Here is a 22,117-nt window from a genome sequence, read left to right on the forward strand (position 1 = left end):
TGTACATTTGTCTTTACTGTCTTCTTCCTCAGGATAGGATTTCCTTTGCTTCTTTGCTGGAGGAAATCTGCCTCCCATGCTTCAATTAGTTTAAATACCTCTTGGTCATGACTTCTCCAAATTTTCAGTTTCTCAAATTCTATATTATAAAAATTGTTTAAATTTATCCCCCCCCACTCCATTCTAAATTTTTGCCCTGACTTTATAATTCCACATATCTCAAAAAACACTTGAAGGAATTCAAAGCAGACAGAGGACATGAAGGTAAAGTAGATGTTCTCTCCTTAATGACCCTTCAGTACTTGGTTTAGACCAGTTTGCCCCATCAAAGTGGTTTCTGGGAAACAAGACTAATCTAATGATTCTGTGGAAGGAAAGCAAGATGGACCAAATATACTTTGTAAAAGCCACATATTATATTCCCCCGTATGGTGAGTAACAGTGCATGAATGTACTCATGGGCTTATTTATGCATTCTTCAAATGATTCTTGCATGCTTACAAGCATGTCAAACTCAAGTTAATTTGCATAGGTGAGTCCACAGTTGCCAGGAGGAACAGTTATTTAACTTCCAAATAATTTTATTCACTTACCTGTCCTCTTCCTTGCTAAGAGAACACAGATTTTTCTTTCTAGCAACAAGAAACCCATCCTCTGAGGTTGTTGAATCATAGACAAATGGTGGCAATCAGTGTTTAGAGTAGGGATAATAATATGGCACAGTTTCAGCCAATGAGATATGAGGAGGATGTGTTGGGGAAGGGAATCTTTAAAAAAAAATTTCCTTGATCAAAATTCAAATAGGTGAAAGAGAAAGGCTTTGTCTGCCAGAGTCCTCCCATCCCTGTCTTAATAATGTCATGTGATATATGATGCCTAGAGGACCCAGAACCACCTAATGAATATGAGGAAAAGGTTAAGAGAACTTCCTTGAAAAACCTCAATTCCTTGGCATTGTTAAGTCACCAAATCGATCTGAAAACCAGCTACGTCTAGATTTATTTTACGGTTTTATTATCTAAGTCACTACTAATTGAGTAGCATGTCATTATAACATTACTTATCACCCAAAATATTCCCACTCATTATTTTCAAATACCAAAAATACTTCAACATTTCTTGCAAACCTACAATGTATATGATATGACCTGATAAGTTATATAAAAGAAAACATAGACTTGGCTTGATTTCTTTTCTTCAGGAAGTCTGGTAGCACACAAAAATGGTAATAATAAAAATGGGATGAAAAGCTGAATAACATACAGCAAAAATGACGAGGAATAAGAGAGGACTCTGCTTAGTTAGAGAGAATGGGGGAAATTCCCCAAAGCAGTTTGTGTATAATAAATCTGCATCTTTTTTATTATTTTTTTATTATTTCTGTTGTTGTTGCTATTTCTTGGGCCGCTCCCACGGCATATGGACGTTCCCAGGCTAGGGGTCGAATCGGAGCTGTAGGTGCCAGCCTACGCCAGAGCCACAGCAACGCTGGATCCGAGCCGCGTCTGCAACCTATACCACAGCTTACAGCAACGCCGGATCGTTAACCCACTGAGCAAGGGCAGGGACCAACCTGCAACCTCATGGTTCCTAGTCAGATTCGTTAACCACTGTGCCACGACGGGAACTCCTAAATCTGCATCTTATAGAAGTATTAGGGTTTAAGTAAGCAAAGATAGGAAACAGGTATTTCAGGCCTATATATAAGCGTATGTATAAATATGAAAATGCCACAGAGAAGTAAATGTATTTGTTCTAGTGAATGGTCTGATGAAGTTATCTAGTCTTATAAATTTAATTACATATATACTTGGAAATAACTTAGATGTGTGTATGTGCACGCACACTTTAGAATATTTTAAAGGCTTTAAAATGCTACTTTACACTTAGCTTGGATTTTACCTTCTACCTTAGCTGTGGTAGCACTCTAAGTCATTCTCTTAATTAACTCTTCTTTTTTCTTCATTATCTGTATCTCTCTGTTTATGTGTGTATATGTATGCGTGTGTATATATATATTTATATATTAGGTTGTCAGACCTCTAAAACTGGTTCATCTCCTTAATTACATTATTGTTCTTAAATTTTACAGATTAGAAAAACTGGTCACATGCTACTGGTGTAGTTTTGTGTTATCTGACTTACATAACGGGCAATAATTTACTGGGCAGTGTTTTTATGAATTATCTTTTTGTATTGACAAATAGTCACTGAATGCTTGACTTGGAATACGAGCCCTACAAAAGCTAAAAGAAACAGCATCGTTTCCCTCCTTTTTATAAGGGAAAAAAGTAAATAAAAATTTTTTGTCAAGTAAGCCTCTTTCAGGGAATCAAAGGATCAGCACAGATTTAACTCCACCTCCTGGAACATCTACATCTATAGTCTTATACAATGAAAATTAATGTGCCTGCAGTCCTGCCAGACCCTGAAAGTGGCTTCTGAATCATTAAACGAAGATTGCATCCTGTTCAGCAGCATTTCTAAGTGCATTTTATTGTACTCTTGCTTTCTGAAAACTGAAATTCACATAGAATATAGCGTATTTTTTGCTATAGTGCTCAACTCTAACACTCCATTTTCAACCATCCTTAATAGTCTATATCTATCTATCTATCTACACATATATTTTAACTGTAATCTACTTAGAAAAGTGGCCATATTTCTCAGAGAGAATGCAAGGTTGGATCTAATTTCATTCTCCCCTGAAAAACTTTCTTCGCTTTAAGAATTTCCTGGCTGCTTCTCTGTATTGTGGCACTCAGCCCTGTGGCAGCATTGTCATTTATGCTCTTTACGGAGAGACCAAATGAGTGAAAGTGGTTGGGAAAGAAGCGCTTTGATAATTGGGAAAGAATGGTAGGTGGAAATAAAATAGATAAGGTATAGAAAGCCACAAGTCTGTCAAAATACTGCCTTTTATTTTCACTCTGTGACCATGTTTTTATGACTAGAGTTGTCCTTTTGCACTGATAGACCTTTATTTCAATGGTTCTCAACCAAGGTGATTTTGAACTGCCTCCCTGCCCTCCCACCTCCTGCCGCCACCACGGGAATACTGTATAGTGTCTGCGTAATTTTTTGGATTATGACAACTGTACTATATGTTACTGATATCTAGTGACAGAGGTCAGGGATGCCTCTAAATATCTTACATTGCACACAAAGTGCATTCTCCCTATGACACCAAGAATTATCTGACCTCAGGTGTCTGTAGTGCTGAGGTCAAGAGATGCTACTTTACAGAGACTTGACATGTATCGTGTTAGTGAAACACTTTAAAAGTCAGCCTTTAGTGTCTGACAAATCAAACCTCTACATATGAGAATCTGTCCCTCAGAGCCTGAAAGACATCTAAGATCATTTCTAATATACTGGGAAATGTTCAAATGAATCCTTACTTTGGTTACATTTTGTTTATTAGTAGATAGTTTAAAGGGATAAGGGACAGGGATAATTTATAGACATGAAGGGTGAGGAAAAACTCTGAAAAGTCATAAAATTATTCCCACCCTTTTCTCCATTTGCTTGCTAAGGTGTATGCAGATGATTTCTGTGGTGCCATGTTGGAAAGGAAATTTCACTCTGTACATCGTCATTTTATGCTATGGAGGTAGAAGTAGAGGTATTTCTATAGTCTACAGAAGGCCTCAGAAAGCCTATTTACATACTGCATACACTTAGGCAACCCCTCACACACTTTTAACCAGGATTCTCATCTAGGAAAGTAGCACTGGACAAAACTCTGTGTAACTATGGTGTGTGTGGTTTTCCTTTTGTAAATATCCTATGTTTGCCCTGTGGCATAAGTGGAGCTCAAGTGACTAACCTCATTTTGAGGATTGAGAAATAATCTTGCAGAGTTTGTCTCACTTGATGGCAGATACATATATTACTATTTTGGCTGATTTAGACCACCCCAAAATTATAGCTTTCTTCTCATTTTCTAAGTTTCATAAGAAGTGGGGAGAGACAAGTTTTATCTCCAGTCCTGTTTCTAACATATGCCGACTGTGAGATGTGAAAGATATTTAGGTTTCCCTCCCTTCCCCTGGAAAAATCATCATCATCATCTTTATCTTCATTATCATCAGTAACCACTGCTTTATATTGATTCCTCTCAGACATTTCAGTAAGAAAAAAGTTTGTTCTGTGCATGAATTCCAACCCCACCTGGATATTGCATCCTACCTGTTCACCTTGGTCTGGATCAGGTCATGTTATTCCCCTTGAGTCATTCATGCAGCTAGAGGAATTCTGTGTTCTGATCTGCCAGATGTGTCACACACCAATATCTGGATCCTGCATTAGACCCATATCTAGATAAAATGCAAGAACTCAGACATGAGGAAGGCAAAACCATGAATATTCCTGACAATAATATATGTATGTCTTGTGGGTTGTTGCAAAAATTTATGAGATTGTGTATGTAAAGTATTGCATACCCGCAAGCCTGGTGTATAGAGAGATTTGATAAAGCAATAGTAATAAAAACAACAGGTAACATTCTTTGAAATATATACTAGACAAATTTGACTTGCATTCCATACATAAAATTACTTGGTTCTAAGACAATGCTTAGTGCCAATTACAGAATGTTGGAAGTATGTGGTGTCATGCAGTTCAAGAAATGAAAGGTGAGGGGAAAAGAATTGAAATATCTGATGGTAATCTTTGTCATGAGCAATTTAAAGTTGAGTGAAATTCCAGACATTAAACAAATTCAAAATTATTAGTCATTCATCAGTACTTTGAAATAAATAAATACTATCAAAATCAGAAACAAATCCAACCATTCTAAGATGAGCAGACATGTTATCTAGGAGAAAAATATGTATAAATCATAGAGAGTGACGCTTCAAAGAATGAGCCTGAGAAGGTTATTTGACCATTTTCCCTTTTTGGGGGATCCATATCAATAAAACTTAATAAGAACTAAAAGTGAAATTACAACTAACTGTGAACTTAATAATGCCCCACTGGGAGTTCATTAATATCTCAACAGGTACACTGAAGCATTATCTTAATTGCTCATGATACTTCCAAAAATTGCCTTTTATAAGTTTTGTGGAAACTGCCCTCTGGAACAACTGTTAGGACATTTGTATTGCATTTCTTGGCTGTGCAAATTCTCCAGGAATGTGCAACTGTAAACCTCATTTACCTTTCCAAAAATAAAGACATTCCCAGGTGACTGACTTTGTTATAGGCACTGCTCTTATAAAGAGGAAGAAATCAAAACATATGAAGCTAATTTCAGATATTTCATTTTTTTCCTACATAAATGAAATAGTTCCTTCATCTTTATAAATATTTAAGAATTTATTTTTGATGACAGTCAAGTTTGTGTTAAAATAGTGGTAGCAATTTGGATTTTTAACATATTTATACTTTTGTAATCTAGTCCATATCCCAACTTGGGTTTTCTGTTATTTTTGACAGATGTTGACACTAAGATGATGCCTAAAGGGCTGTATCTCCAAGCCCATGGAGTCTCTTAGCCTTTATAGTGATTATGGGATAAAATTAAATTTAATTTTCTCTTGTCAATGCTTGGTAAGTAAAAGTGCCTGACATACTCATAGCATTTGATTTTACATATATTAGAAGTGACATAGGATTATTTTTTATAGCTTTGTTTAATATATTCCTTTTTTTCCTTCTTTCTATTTTGATTTGATAATGGCAATGTTAACAAAAAGCAAAGGTGGTTAACTAGAACCAAGGACATAGGATGCCAAACACTAATTTATTCTTGAATCTGAGAGCCAAACTGCTTCCAGCAGGGAGAAAAGCTAAATAGGGATTCTGACAGGAGAGAATCCCTATTTAAAATAATAAACCAATGTTTTTCTTGCAGAGTTAGTCTGAACTCTGGGCACTGGGGTACATGTTGCTTGGAGTTGTCAGGTCTCAGGCCTAAGAAGGAAACAAACAAAACAACAACAACAACAACAACAAAATAAGAAAACATTAAACACTTCCCTAAATTACTTCTTAGACCTTTGAACCCCATCTATTGTCAGCTTACCCTACATTCCATGATGAAGAAGGATATCCCAGAGGAAGACATGCCAGAGAAAAGAAAGAGTGAGAAAAGTGTTTGCTCTGGTGACTTGAGCTTCCCATCAGAACCCTGACCAGGGCAGGGTTAACTCCCAAAGGCTGCGGTTCCCTCTGGCCACACCAACCCTGCCTGAGGGTCTCTATTCCCTTAGGATTATTCTATTCATAGCTTTGCTGGATTTCAACAAATGATGATCAGGTGTGTATTCTATACCCAATGTAGTGTCATCCATTTATGATGAAATGATGAACAAGGTCCTTGCCATCCATGTGGGTAAATATTCTCCAGGAAAGATAAGTACAATAAACATATTAAACATTATATTTTTAATAACAATTATGACACTTGTTACTTAAGAAAACTAGCACTCAAGAACTCATCAATTGACATTCCCATACTTCCAGCTTTCTAGAACAAACGTTAGAAAGGTTAAGGAAGAGCCTTAAGTGCCTCATAGTGATTGGATAGAATTTATTTATTTAATTTATGTATTTTAAAAATTTTATTGGAGTATGCTTGATTTTTAGTGTTATGTTAGTTTTAGGTGTATGGTAAAATGAATCAGTTGTATGTATACATTTATCTTTTCTTTTTCAGATTCTTTTGCCATGTATGTCATTACGGAATATTGAGTAGAGTTCTCTGTAATGTACACTAGGTCCTTGTTGGTTACCTATTTTATTTTATTGTTTTTGTATACAATGACTTATTTTTTCTGTTATAGCTGGTTTACAGTGTTCTGTGAATGTTCTACTGTACAGCATGGTGACCCAGTTACACATACATGCACACATTCTATTTTCACACGTTATCATGCTCCATCATAAGTGACTAGACATAGTTCCCAGTGCTACACAGCAGGATCTCCTTGCTCATCCATTCCAAAGGCAATGGTTTGTATCTGTTAACCCCAAGCTCCCAAACCACCCCACTCCCTCCATCCCCCCCTTGGAAACCACAAGTCTGTTCTCCAAGTCTGTGATTTTCTTTTCTGTGGAAAGTTTCCTTTGTGCCATATCTTAGATTCCAGATATAAGTTATATCATATGGTATTTGTCTTTCTCTTTCTGACTTGCTTCATTCAGTATGAGAGTCTCTAGTCCCATCCATGTTGCCACAAATAGCATGCATTATTCTGTTCTTTTTTATGGCTGAGTAGTATTCCATTGTGTACATAGACCACTTCTATCCAATCCAATCATCTGTTGATGGACATTTGGGTGTTTCCCTGTCTTGGCTATTGTGACTAGTGCTGCAATGAACATGTGAGTGCATGTGTCTTTTTCAAGGAAAGTTTTGTCCAGGTATATGCCCAAGAGTGGGGTTGCTGGGCCAAATGGTAGTTCTATGTATAGATTTCTAAGGTATCTCCATACTGATCTCCATAGTGGTTGTACCAGCTTACATTCCCACCAACAATGCAGGAGGGATTTTTTTTTTTACTTTACTTTACTCCACACCCCCTCCAGAATTTTTTATTTCTGGACTTATTATTGATGGCCATTCTGACTGGTGTGAGGTGTTATCTCATGGTAGTTTTGATTTGCATTTCTGTTATAATCAGCAATGTTGAGCATTTTTTCATGTGCTTGTTGGCCATCTGTACATCTTCCTTGGAGAAATGTCTATTCAGGTCTTTTGCCCATTTTTCCATTGGGTTGTTGGCTTTTTTGCTGTTGAGTATGTAAGTTGCTTGTATATTCTAGAGACTAAGCCCTTGTAAGTTGTATCATTTGAAACTATTTTCTCCCATTCTGTAAATTGTCTTTTTGTTTTCTTTTTGGTTTCCTTAGCTGTGCAAAACTTGTACATTTGATTAGGTCCCATTGGTTTATTTTTGCTTTCATTTCTGTTGCTTTGGGAGACTGACCTGAGAAAATATTCATAAGGTTGATGTCGAGCAAGTTTTGCCTATATTCTCTTCCAGGAGTTGATGGTGTGTTGTCTTATATTTAAATCTTTCAGCCTTTTTGAGTTTATTTTGGTGCATGGTGTGAGGGTGTGTTCTAGTTTCATTGATTTGCATGCAGCTGTCCAGGTTTCCCAACAATACTTGCTGAGAAGACTGTCTTTTCCCCATTTTATGTTCTTGACCCCTTTGTCAAAGATTAATTGACCATAGGTGTCTGGGTTTGTTTCTGGGATCTCTATTCTGTTCCATTGGTCTGTATGTCTATTTTGGCACCAGTACCACACTTTCTTGATTACTGTGGCTTTGTAATATTGCCTGAAGTCTGGGAGAGTTATGCCCCCTGCTTTATTTTTGTTCCTCAGAATTGCTTTGGCAATTCTGGGTTTTTTGTGGTTCCATATAAGTTTTCGGATTGTTTGTTCTAGTTCTGTCAAAAATGTCATGGGTAATTTGATAGGGGTTGCATTGATGCTATAGATTGCTTTGGGTAGTATGGCCATTTTTGCAATATTAATTTTTCCAACCCAGGAACATGGAATATCTTTCCATTTCTTTACAACATCTTTAATTTCCTTGATTAATGTTTTATAGTTCTCAGCATATAAGCCTACATCCTTAGTCAGTTTTATTCCCAGGTATTTGTGTTTTTGGGGTACAATTTTAAAAGGTATTGTATTTTTGTATTCCTTTTCTAATATTTCATTGTTAGTATACAGAAATGCAACTTATTTCTGAATGTTAATCTTATATTCTAGGTCTGATTTAATTTTGGCCAAATAAAATGTTAACTGATAATCTTAATTCTTCATTTGACAATACATTTTTTTTCATTTTTAGGGCCACTCCTGTGGCATATGGAGGGGTCAGGCTTGGGATAAAATCTGAGCTGTAGCTGCTAGCCTACACGATAGCAATGCCAGATCCAAGCCATGTCTGCTACATATACCACAGCTCATGGCAACATGGGATTCTTAACCCACTGAGCAAGGCCAGGTTTGAACCTGCATCCTCATGGATACTAGTCAGATTTGTTTCCACTGAGCCACGATGGAAACTTTAACAATACATTTTTTGAGAATAAACACTAGTTAGTTTTAAGTCCTCACTCTTGAGAAATAGTAAAAATGAAAGCTATTTTCACCACTATCATTCTTATTTTCTTAGAAATTATAGGTGATATAATTAGAAAAGAAAGCTAAATGAATTATTTTAGTATGTCTTGATTACCTGGAAATCCCAAGAAAATACATCAAAAGCTGTTAGAACTAATAAGAATTTTAATAAGGGTGTAAGTCATAGACTAATATATAATAATTGATTCCTATATGTAAATAATAAATAAAAGTAAATGGAAATTTTATATCATTTATAATTCAATAAAAATAACAATTACATAGAAAGTTAATGATATGCACGGCCTATTTGAAGAACACTATAAAATTTTACTAAGAGAAAATAATAAATTATGAAATAGATAAAATAGATATTTTCCCATAAAATAAAATGTTGTAAATGTATCAAATAAAATGTTGTAAATGTATCAAATTTTCCCAAATTAACTTAAAATATAATGTAATTATATTGAAAATCTTAACAAAAAATTGTAAACTTGAAAATTATGCTGAACTTTAAAAACGTATGATTACCCATGGTCATTTTTAAAAGAACTGTAATGAAGAGAGAATATGTTCCAAGTAATACAGCCTTAAAATATTCTAAGTTTATAAGAACTAAATAGTAAAACACTGTTATATGACTAAAAAAACAGGAAAGTCAAATAGTGCAGAATATGCTCCAAAGATTCAAGGGTATGTAAAAAATGTTTCAACTCAATGAATTTTATTACATTTATAGTTGTACAACTATCACCACGACCCAGTTTTTTAGCATTTCCATCCCAAACCTTAGCCCTGTCCCATCCCCCAACCCCAGCCTGTCTCCTTTGGAAACCACAAATTTTTCAAAGTCTATAAGCCAGTAATATTTAAAAATTGAATATATGATAAGAGATGATTTTTCCTCACAGTAATGAATGAGAAATTACTTAACATATGGTGCTTGGTCCAGAAGTTAAACATTTGGGGAAAAAAAATATAGGTTGCTTATCTACCTTATAAAAGATCCCCAAGTAATTTCCATATAGGGACATATTTCATTGTAAATATCAAAATATTTCTATCATTTTGGTGAGAGGAGGGGCTTGGACAATAATCTAAGAAGATACTCATAAATATCTACATACACTTGAATTAGCGCTGGGGATTTTTTTCTTCTAATGGTAGTAGAAGCTTAAAAAATGTTTAAATATTTAACCGTAAATGTTGGGTTTAGGTTAGTACTAGCTTAGAAGAATGCAACCAGAAAGAGAGAAAAAGTGAAAAGTGGCAGGGGAAAGGAAGGGAAGAAGAGATTAAGATTCAAGTTTCTATAATTGAAAATATATATGTGTTTACCATATTACACACACACAAATGATAAATAGATATAGAAGATGTTAACAGTAATCAAGGCATTAAAGTCCTTTTCTTGTTTCTCTATTTTTCTTTTTCTCTCTTTTTTTTTTTTTGGTCTCTTTAGGACCATACCAGTGGCATATGGAGGTACCCAGGCTAGGGGTTGAATTGGAGTTGTAGCCGCTGGCCTACATCACAGCTACAACAACATCAGATCCAATCCGCTTCTATGACCTACGCCACAGCTCAGGGCAGCACTGTATCCTTAACCCACTGGGTGAGCAGGGATCCAACTTGCATCCTCATGGATACTAGTCAGAGTCCTTTATGCTGAGGCATGACGAGAACTCCATTGTTTCTCTATTTTTCATAACCGATATGTTTTTTTTTTAATTTGGTAAGAAAAATCACAAACTCATTCTAAACAAACACAATAGGTTATAGATGTTTTTAACCCTATTTGAAACTCATCACTAACAGAACCATTTTTTGCGGGATAAGCAAATTTTTGTAGAGTAACAAAATAAAATGAGATGGAAATTTAATCCTCTGACAAAGATGAAAAGTGTTTTTGGTTTTTAAAATGGAGAAAGGAAAACTCAAAGAGAGATGGAACACTTATTTTTAAATAGCAGAAGTCTGATTACACTAAATTGTCTCCATCAAAAAATAATTCTGCATTTCTGAAGGAGCCTGTCAAGGGGGACAGAGTTTCAGTAGCAGAAAAAGAAAGTAGAGCTAGAGATCAAGTTGAGTGTGTCTGTTATTCACTAGAGATCAGTTTTAGGTACTAATTATAATAGCCACTACAAATAATTAGCATGTAGGCTTAAGTGTTAGTTTAAAAACAGGTAAATAGGAGTTCTTGCCCTGGGGCTACAGGATTGGTGGCATCTCTACAGCCGCAGGGTGCAGGTTTGATCCTTGTGATCCTGCACAGTCAGTTAAAGGATCTGGCCTTGCCACACCTGTGGTACAGCTGTGGTTTGGCTCTGATCCCTGGCCTGGGAACTCTATATGCCATGAGACTGCCAAAAACAGGAAAAAGAAAAAAAAAGCTAAATAAATATGCAGAGTGGTATTTAAGTAAATACACAGCCTATTTCATAGGTTACATACATTCTTGCAGTTCTTCGTCTCTTACTGCTGGGGGGGGTGGGGATTTCCTTATACAGCCATATTTTTATCTCAGAAATGAAATCTATTTGGCCTTTCACTCCTTACTCTAGCATCATTAGATGCATAATGTAGAAATAAGTATGACTGAATATAGAATATGTTCATGATTGTAAAAGGGACATATGAATCTTAACCCACCAGTAGGTGTTTCTTATTTATAATGGACTAGGTAAACCACCAATAGAAGCCACTTTCCAAGGGTGCATGGCAGTGAGGAAAGAAAATTCAGCTTCACCAGGATTTTCATTACTGAAATTTGGGGCACAGTTTAGAAAATGCATTTGCATTGGAGGCATTTTGTAATGGTGGTGTTGTAAAATTTCTTCACAAATGCAAATTTAAGAAGAGGGATGGATGTATCTTTATTAGCACCTGTTCAAAGGTAGAAAGGGATTTAGGCAGGAAGGCATTTGTGCAAGAGCATGAAGATTTTACATTTCCACATGTTGAAATTGATGGAAATGTGTTGCCATACTTGGCTTCTTTCCTTTTCATTTCTTGTAAGAAAAGGTATTTCTCTCACTCCCTCCTGCCTTCTTTTTATTTTTTTGTCCAAAGCCTGTATTCAGATGATATTTTTTCATCTAAAATTTATATCCCCTGAACTACAAATGAAACATAGAGCACTCAATCTATTCACATATTTATGTAAAGTTTAATAAGGCATTTAAGTAAAATGTTTGGACAGTATTCTAAGAATAACCTGTAAAATTACTTGCAGTGCTGTGTACATATATTAGCTTAAATTTCAGTATTCTGTGACATTCCCTTGTTTTTTCTATGCTTGTTATTAAAATGTTTTAACAATGATTCATCAAAGTATCATAGTTAAGAGTTCAGGAGTTTGTATAGGGCTGTGTCAGGCTTGAGTATTGCTCTGTCTTACAAATTTGTCACCTGAGGCAAGGTCATATTCTACTTTCAAGTATCAATTTCCTTTTATGTAAAATGATTCAATAATAATATAATTTAGTATAGCAAAGAATATTAACTGACAAATAAGATAATGAATATAAAACTTTTAGAACATTCTTGGCACATGATAAAGAGTTAAATAATTGGTAGATATTATTCCTAAAGCAATAGTGGTAGGAATATGTAAACATTTTCTTAGAACAGTGGGGGAAATGTTTTTGCTAATGTGTCACAGAGAGGTAGGGAAGTCAAATGTGGAGAATGGGTAAACTTAGTAAGAAAACACATACTTTTCTCTAATTTTATTGTCATTATCCCATATATTAAATAGCCACACTGTCCCAGACCTCGTGCCAAGCAATGCACATTTGTTATTCCTGCCCCTCGAAACAATCTTACACTAATTAATAATGTAACCAAATCAGTGAGGTTAAATATTCAGCAAAGTAAATGCTAACGAACAGAAATATCAGGCTTCAATTCTCAACACCAAATCTTATTTCTACTACATTTCATTGGAAGACTCCTGACACAGGCTTTAGAATTTGAGTCAGGAACAGAGGGCCTGCCTCTGGTGGTCATAAAGCAGAACTGCATTAGGGATGGGCTACATGGAAAATGGTGGGGTCATCCCCTACCAGGAACATAAGACTTAACTGTGAAGTGAACATAGAAGGGTTGGTGGAAGAGTGAGCTTTACAGCAGTGGTAACAAGCTTTAAACAATGCCATATGTGTAAATGTTAGGAAAACTGCCTTCAAAAGAATAAAATAGGTTAATATTGAGTAGAATTTTCAGGGCTTAAAGAATCAATTTAAATGTAGCTTTGACATCTTTCAGGCTTTTACTGAGTAATGATCAAAACTGTTTTGTAGGTACATGAGACATCCTTATAATAAAGCAGAGGTAAGTCCTGGGAGAGTTCGTAAACAGAATTTTCTAGAAGTTAGTCATTCTTACAGGTAGATAAGTCATGCCAATCATAGTCTACTGCCTAGTCTACTAGTGTTAAGAGAACAAACTAGGGGGCCGTGATTTATAAAAGTAACTAGTTTAGAGATCCTGAAGTTAGACTGTAAACTACATTCCCCACTTATGGGTGCTTCAGGTCTTCTCCTAGGGTATTTGTAGTCCCAGGTAAACTTTTTTTTCCGGGCTTTGTTCTATATGCATAATTTGATTTAACTAAAATCATCATGTGAGGGACTACTCAGGTTGTGTAATCTTACATGATACCAAGAAATAAATAGCAAAATAAATACCACGCCAGCCAAGGGGCATTGTCTATGTGTTCTGCTGCCCTCTTGTAACCAAAGTCCTGCTACAGGAGGATTCTTATAGGCACAAGTTCTAGAACTCCTTGGGACATCTAGAAAATTGTATGTGAAGTAGAGGGTTGGAGAGTTCTCTAAAGGGAAAAAAGTGGGAATTGGAAGTCCATGTGGTTCCACCCCAATCAGGACTGTCAGCCTTCTTTCAGCATTTGAATAGAAACTTATAAAACTTTGAGAACGTCCTTTCAAAGTGCAAGAACCATTGAAGTAATAGTGTTAGGACAGGAACCCCCTTGCCCGGGTCTACAGGTATTATTGAATTACTTTATAATACTCCTGTGAAGAATAAATAATACATGCATTTTGCTTGGATATGTCCTCACAAGAGGTCTGGACTCAATCATTATTAGATGGGTGATGTTATCTATCAATATTCATGAGATGTGTTGACTTAATGTCTATACACACTCCAGTTAGGCTGTTGTGTCTTTAGTTTCTATAAAGTTATAATACTGAAAGCATGATTTACAACATTATCCAGAATGGTTATATAGTTTTTTTTTTTTCCTCCTAACCACAATGACCTATGTAATTCCCACTACATCCTCATTCTATTCTCCAAGAGGAGAAAATAAAAGGCCAGGGCACAAGAAGGAGTCGGTTGGATTTGGGTTATGTGTGGTGTTTGGCAAAATGTGCTTCCTCTTTGGAGTACAAGTCTTTTATTTTAAGTAAATTGCCATAAGTATAAATGATTCTTTCACATCCTGATGGTGTGCTCTCATGTGGTGCTTTCTTGTCTTTTCAGATCCCCCAGATTAGTTATGCATCAACGGCACCTGAGTTAAGTGATGACCGGCGCTATGACTTCTTCTCTCGTGTGGTGCCACCTGACTCCTTCCAAGCCCAGGCCATGGTAGACATTGTAAAGGCCTTAGGATGGAATTATGTGTCTACTCTTGCATCCGAAGGAAGTTATGGAGAGAAAGGTGTGGAATCCTTCACGCAGATTTCCAAAGAGGCAGGTAGGAAGAGACGGCAATGATCAAGATGACGCTCTTCTTTATTTATTTTTAAAATATTTTTAAATTTAAATTAATTTTATTAGGGTATAGTTGATTTACAATGCTGAGTCAATTTTGTATCACCCCAGTCATATATATTTCTCATAATATTTTCCATTATGGTCTGTCCCAAGAGACTAGATATAGTTCCCTGTGCTTCTGATGTCTGCAGCTTGTAGGGTTCTTTCAATCTTTATTAAACAAACGCTATTGGTAATCACCCTATCTTTCCTCTGACATCCCTCATTGCCTATGAAGTAAATCTGTAAGGTCTTTATTACAGTTCTGTGTTGTTTTTGAAGGGAATGTTTTCAAAACAATGAAACTGAATTCTCTGAAAATATTAATGGAAAATATTAGTGGAAGAAACGGAGAGGGAAAAAAAAATATGTCCTAAAGTTGATTTCTGACTTCTGTGCAATGGATAATAGTGTGGATTATAGGCTGTATGTGGAAACATGAGCAACTGTGGCTAAATGAGCCTCTCCATGCATACCCTTCCTTTCTTCCTCTCTCCAAAGTGCTGAAAATTATTTAAACTATGAGAACCCCATCACAGTGATGCTTTGTTTTGAAGGGCTTTCAATGACTTGGCCAAAACGAAATTAAATAAATTATCTAGGCAATAGAATATACTTAGACAAATAGTGTTTGAAATTATAGATTGTTTTTGAGTATGACAGTTCTATTAGGTAGCATTTTGAGAAGATTCTTTTATGTTTGTTTATTTAGCTAAAAATGGAGGTAATGAGTTTAAATATATGGCCAGCTGACTTCCGTTGGGCAGATTTTGAAAAAAATGAGAATCTTCAAACTTAGGAATCCTGATGATAAATATGTAGTCTTTCCCATATGAAACCATTGGATCTAGTAAATATACATTTTTTAAAAATACGTGCTTGGATATTTCTAAAAAGTCAGGTCCTCAGTTTTGGTGGTAAGAATATTATCTGAATTGTCACTGACCATACTAGTTAACTAAATGTAAAGCAAACAAGCAATAGAATAGAAACAGAAGTTCTTTTCATGAAGAAAGATGTCATAAACCTGACGACCTGGTTTCGAGTATTTGTCAGTTTACAGATATTCTCAGACATGTAATGCTGCTGAAAGAAGGGAGCCAGGACTTGCCTATGAATCCTGTGCTTTTTTAAAATTGAAGTAAATTTGACTTACTATGTTGTGATAGTTACAGGTATACAGAAAATAGATATGGTTTTATATGTATAATATATATATATGTATACATACACACATATACATTTATGTGTACATTTATATGTGTGTGTGTGTGTGTATATATATATATATATATATATATATATATATATATGTATGTATATTTTCAGATTCTTTTCTGAAAGATACTGAGAATAGTTCCCTGTGCTATAGGTAGGTCTTTGTTTTTTATCTATTTTATATGTAGTTGTGTGTATATGTTAATTCAAACTCCTAATTTATTTTACTCATTGCCTTTTCTTTAATTTCAAAAATTCACTGGAGAACTGGGTCATTCGTACACTCTTCCTTCTGACTGAAAGACTCTCATACTTAACATCTTTGACTTAATAGATCTATGTATAGGTCTCATCCTAAATGCCATTTCTAGGTTTCAAAAAAAAAAAAAAACCACAATACTTCCTTGATACTATCTGCTTGGCCTTGTATTTCTAATGTTCTACCACGATACTTATCAAATGTCAGCATTGTTCTTGTTGTTGTTTTCTCTCTTGCCCACTAGACTCTAAGAGAGATTGGGTCTGTCTGAGTCACTACTGTAGTCCTAGCTGCTATGTTTCTGAGGGAAATATTTCTGATGTAATTCAGTGAGAAACTTTCTGATTAGGAAAGAAATTTTAACTTTGGTCCTGTGTCTTCCATGCTGTGATGTATAAGACTCATTAACACCTAAATTCATGAATCTTTAAAGAAAGGCCTAACCATTTTTTGTTTTGTTTTGTTTTGTTTTTTTAGGACTGTACCCACGGCATATGGAAGTTCCCAGGCTGGGGGTTGAATCAGAGCTGTAACTGCAGGCCTCTACCACAGCCAAAGCAACAGTGGATCCAAGCCGTGTCTGTGACCTACACCACATCTTATGGCAATGCCTGATCCTTGACCCACTGGACGAGGCCAGGGATCAAACCCACTTTCTCATGGATACCAGTTGGTTTCATTTCTGCTGAGCCACAACAGAAATTCCAAACCTAAACATTTTTGATAACTCTGTGCTTATTTTTTCCTTTGTTTCTTTGATTTCTGTTGTGATCAAAATAATATTTATAGGCAACCTTAGAGACATCTCTAAAATATGAGCATAGTGGCCAATAGATAAGACAAGATAAAGAGAAAATATTGAAAAAATGTAAGGTAAAACTCAGAAATAAAGTTCAAATACCATCTTACTCTATGTAATTGCTGCAAGTAGGTCTCAAATTTAATACTGAACTTTGTACTGGACAAAGCAAAGGGCACTACCCATTTTGTTATAAAATGACCAGTGTTCATAAGGTCAAAATCATTTTATTTGTTCACTAAAGGACAAGAGCAAGACAAATATTTGTTTTTATAAAATGCTGTGTTCTATAGACAGGCTAGTGGTACATTTCATATAGTTGTTTATTCTTGGTGTCACTTGGTTAAAACTTAAACTATAATAGCAGAGTCTGCTGTATAATGGCTCTTCAAAAAGGAAAATCCTCATAGTCGGTCTGAACTCCCCGGCTCATAATTTTTGCTAATGGTACACTGAAATGACCCAGCTCAAAAATAAAATTGTATTATTGGCAGTCAATTCTGATAAAATCATTCAACCTGGAAGTCTTTGAATTTGAGGTTAGAGTAACTAAAAAGCTAGCTGCAAAAATTCAAGAAAACATTGGGGTTCAGTTAGTGTCTTATAGATCCATTATTCATCTATAAGTATCATGATAGTATTTATAATAAATTTCATTGGAATAATGCATAGTGCAATCAATTTAAGTGAATTCACTTGTGTGCTTAACAAACACCCTTGTATTCAATTCCTTATCTACCCTTCCTCAAAAAAAAAAAAAAAAAAGATATAAACCAAAGGAAGGGAATTTATAATTGAAACGTTGTATGCTAAGTCTACTTACTCATTGTGTGTATTACTTAGAAAAAAACCCTGAGGTAGGAAACATAATTCCATCATTTCTCCAGTGAGTGTTGTTTCTGTGGGCTTTATCTGTCATGAGTATCCTGATATGGAAGTTCCCAGGCTGGGGGTTGAATCAGAGCTGTAACTGCAGGCCTCTACCACAAATAACCCAAAGGTGATTTTAGGGAATTTTCAAGGGTAATTTTCAGTGTTTATTTCATTCCCTTGCTTGATGATTCTAGATCCTTATCCTTAAGAAAGATAAAGGCCCATGTGTACATGTAGGAGAGGCAGTGTGGCTTATGGATAAGCAAATGCTAGGGTGTCAAAAAGACCTGAATTTGGAGTTCCTATTGTGGCTCAGTGGAAACGAATCTGGCTAGTATCCATGAGGATGCAAGATGGATCCCTGGTCTCACTCAGTAGGTCAGGGATCTGGTGTTGCCATGAGCTGTGGTATAGTTCACAGACATGGCTTGGAACCTGCATTGCTGTGGCTGTGGTATAGGCAGCTGTAGATTTGATTTGACCGCTTGCCTGGAAACTTCCATGTGCCATGGGTATAGCCCTAAAAAGCAAAAACAAACATAAAACAAAAATAAAATCCTGAATTTGAATAATGGGCTCCATCACTTCTGTGATGTACAACTTTTGGTACATGATTGAACTTTCCAAGCCTAAGATTCCTCATGTGGGGATGATAAGGTTGATAAAATAAATAAGACCATGTATGTGGAACACAATACCCCATAATATCTAATTCTAAATGTTCCATATTAATTTCCTGTGAATCATTAGTTTCAAACTAATTGCTTGAGTTTGAAAGTTTGAACATAACTGGAGTGACAGATATATTAACATTCAGTTATAAATTGAAGGACGTATATGTGTATATATATATATGTACACACAATACATATATACATATAGTGTATGTACATATATATGTATATGAAATAGAAGAATTGCTGTCCTTGATGATATTCTTCCATCATATAAGAAGCATAACAAGTAATGAAAGTGAACTATTCAAGTTTTCCTATGTATGTTTGGTGTGTGTGTTCGAGAGAGCATGAGCATAAGCTTGATGTTGTTTCTATGTACTGCTAGGCAGGCTCCAAGGAGTTACTTCCATTCTATCTAAACAGTTTGACTTTGAAGATTGTGATTTTTATTCTTTATAAATATAAGAGCTTCATCCTTTAAAATGCTCCAGGCTTAAGTACTGAAGCAAAGGCTATGTGCAAACTAGAGCCTAAAGTGTCTCCGCCACACACATAGTCATAGAACATGGGGTGAGTCCTTGTTTGCCAAACTGTGATAGAACAAATGAAGAAATGATGTCAGGGAGTTCCCATCGTGGCTCAGTAGTTAACAAATTTAACTAGAATCCATGAGGACGCAGGTTTGATCCCTGGCCTATCACAGTTGTGTTAAGAATGTGGAGTTGCTGTGAGCTGTGGTGTAGGTTGCAGATGTGGCTGGCATTGCTGTGGCTGTGATGTAGACCAGCAGCTGTAGCTCTGATTCAACCCCCAGCCTGGGAACCTCCATATGCCACAGGTATGGCCCTAAAAAACAAACAAACCAAAAATCAATGATATCAGAGAAAAGAAGCCATCCTTCCACAGGAGGCCATCTAATTTGTCTGGGACATGAAAGGCTATGTACAGTTTCTCTCAACTGTCAGAGGAAACCTCAATAATTCTCCTCTCATGTACAGTCATGGGAGATTTAAATATGCATGGATGCTGTTCTTTGTTGAATTTTCAGAGAGGACTGTAATATGATTTTCTCAGATGATGAGATTTTTGTAAGATATTTATATCTGCATAAATTGCCCTGTTTATTTGAATGGATGCACATGCAATGTCAACAAGAGCAATTTATTGCTTAATATCACAGAGAATGAGAGAATATTCACTCCCAGTGTGCTTTAAAGTGCAGGTCAACATAATAAACTCACTGGCATAAATTAGACATAAAGACTCCCTTTTCTAAGTGAGGGTCAAAATAAATGCTTATGATTGCATACTGTAATAATATATTCTAGATCTTTTGAACAAAATTTTGGTCAAGGATTTTGAGTAAGGACATCACATGTAACTCTTTTAGTTTTCCAATTTCCAGAAGTATCCCTTGTTCACTGCTTCACAACAGGATACAAATAGTAGAGATTTGTTACTGCCATGGTATCATGAGTTGTGTCAACTTTTCAAAACCAGAAAGAATATTTGAACTACCTTTTGGTATTTCATGCCAAGCACTTAATATAGTTATTTTTGTTGCCTCATAAAGTAATTATCATTATTAGAAAAACTCTACAACTTCTTTTTAACTAATACTCTGTCTTGACATAAAATATTGTTTATTAGAAAAGCTCGGTGAAGATTAATCGACAAAGAGTAACTGTTATTCAGCTCTTCATCTATTTAGACCTCAGGAACAAGTTGAATTTATTCATTTTGGAATTCTATTCTCATTAGAGAATGCTTTTCTCTTCTCTCCTTTATGGATGCAAGGACACAGCCATCTAACCTAGTCTTGGCAAATCAGACATACACACCGTAGATGAATCAACAGCTAGGGACACAAAGAAGCAGGAGCAATGGAAAATCCATTTTGTCGATAGCAGCAGCAAAGATACCCGTGTTCCAGGAGTGTTCTGTCAATCTTCCCCATGTTACTGTAGCCTCTATGAGGTAAAGAACTTTGCCTTGTGCCCTTATCACAATTTTTGGTATTTAGAAGGCATTCAGTAAATTTATGTTATGGGAAAGAGAAAAGGAAGGAGAAGTTGTATTTTTTCCCCTTTGCCTTTTAGGGGAAAAAAAAAGCATGTAGAAGAAGCTGTTATGATATAAAATTTTGTGACTTATGGATCACAAAAATTTGTATATTAGATCTGTTTGCTCTGGTTTTTCACAGCAATCTCCACCCTGAATCCAGTCCATTCTTCCCTATTACTGTCCCTACAAAAATATCCAGCAGTACCAGGCAACAAGGCTGTCATGCACAGTAACACCATCTATGTTTCTGCATTAAACTTGAGGATTTTACAGTATTTTTGCCTCTGATACATCATCATAGTGAATGTAGAAAACTAAGAGATATTTTAATATCTGAATGGCATGTGTCCTTAATGTTTTGTGGTCCCAGTTTAAATTCAGGTATTTGATAAGGATTTAATTTCAAAACACAACATTACAAGAACTCTTATAATATCATTTGTTTTCACTTGTGCTTAAAAGTAAACTATAAGCTCTTCAAGAGAAAAGTTTTATATTATATTTTATTTTTTGGACCCTCATTGGTTAGCACATTTGAGATTTTAACTCATCCTTGCTTTGTTAGCACATCTTGGGTATGTCCCCATATCCCCTTTATCATTATAGTTACTTTAGTTCTGAGCCCTATTTTATTCACTAAGATCATAGCTACAGTTATGCATACCTCCAGACTAGCCCCTCCATTCAGTTATGATGATAATCTTTCTAAAAAAACAAATAAAGTCATTGTATTTTCTCTTCCTGGTTTCCCTTACCCCAGAGGATTAAGTGAAAGATGTCTAGCATGACATATAGGTCCTTTCTGCTCTGGTGTCTGATTTAATTGCCAAACTCACTCAATCCACTGACTGTCATCTTTATTTCCCACCTCAACTCCCCCATCCATACATACACGCCTTGTCCCATGACAGTCGTCTTTCTCTGGGTTTCAGGATATTCTGTGACTTTCTTAATATCTTGCTTTCTGCCTAGACTACCAACGAACTGCAGTTTAATTTTGTAAAACTTAATATCTTGAAAAAAACTCTTTCTGACTTCATGGCCCTATTTTAGATCACATGTGTATATATGTCTTTTTTAATAGCACAACATTTTAAAATCCCTCTCATGAATAAATTCATGGAGAGTGACCAGTTGCACAAGTCTTGATGAGTGAATGAGTCTTCATATCACTGTAGACCTAAAATCTAGCTCTTCATGCTCCCAGCCTCCCTTGAAGCTAGGACACAGCCATGTAACCCAGTCTTGGCTAACAGACATACCCAGAAATAGCCACCATAAATGAATAAGGAGCTCAGGACACAAAGAAGCAAGAGCAATGGAAAAACCATTTTGGGGACAGC

General features: G+C 35.7%; 1 protein-coding gene across 1 annotated transcript in view; it reads left to right on the top strand.

Moving 5' to 3' along the window:
* The window catches only part of GRM7 (glutamate metabotropic receptor 7), an 832,554-nt gene that overhangs the window by 270,753 nt on the left and 539,684 nt on the right, over nt 1-22,117 (top strand). Inside the window, exon 2 of the mRNA XM_047779652.1 lies at nt 14,609-14,825. Coding sequence (XP_047635608.1) covers nt 14,609-14,825 — 217 coding nt within the window. The remainder of the gene's footprint in view (nt 1-14,608; nt 14,826-22,117) is intronic.

The sequence above is a fragment of the Phacochoerus africanus genome, chromosome 1 (genome assembly GCF_016906955.1).
Source record: "Phacochoerus africanus isolate WHEZ1 chromosome 1, ROS_Pafr_v1, whole genome shotgun sequence".
NCBI lineage: Eukaryota > Metazoa > Chordata > Mammalia > Artiodactyla > Suidae > Phacochoerus > Phacochoerus africanus.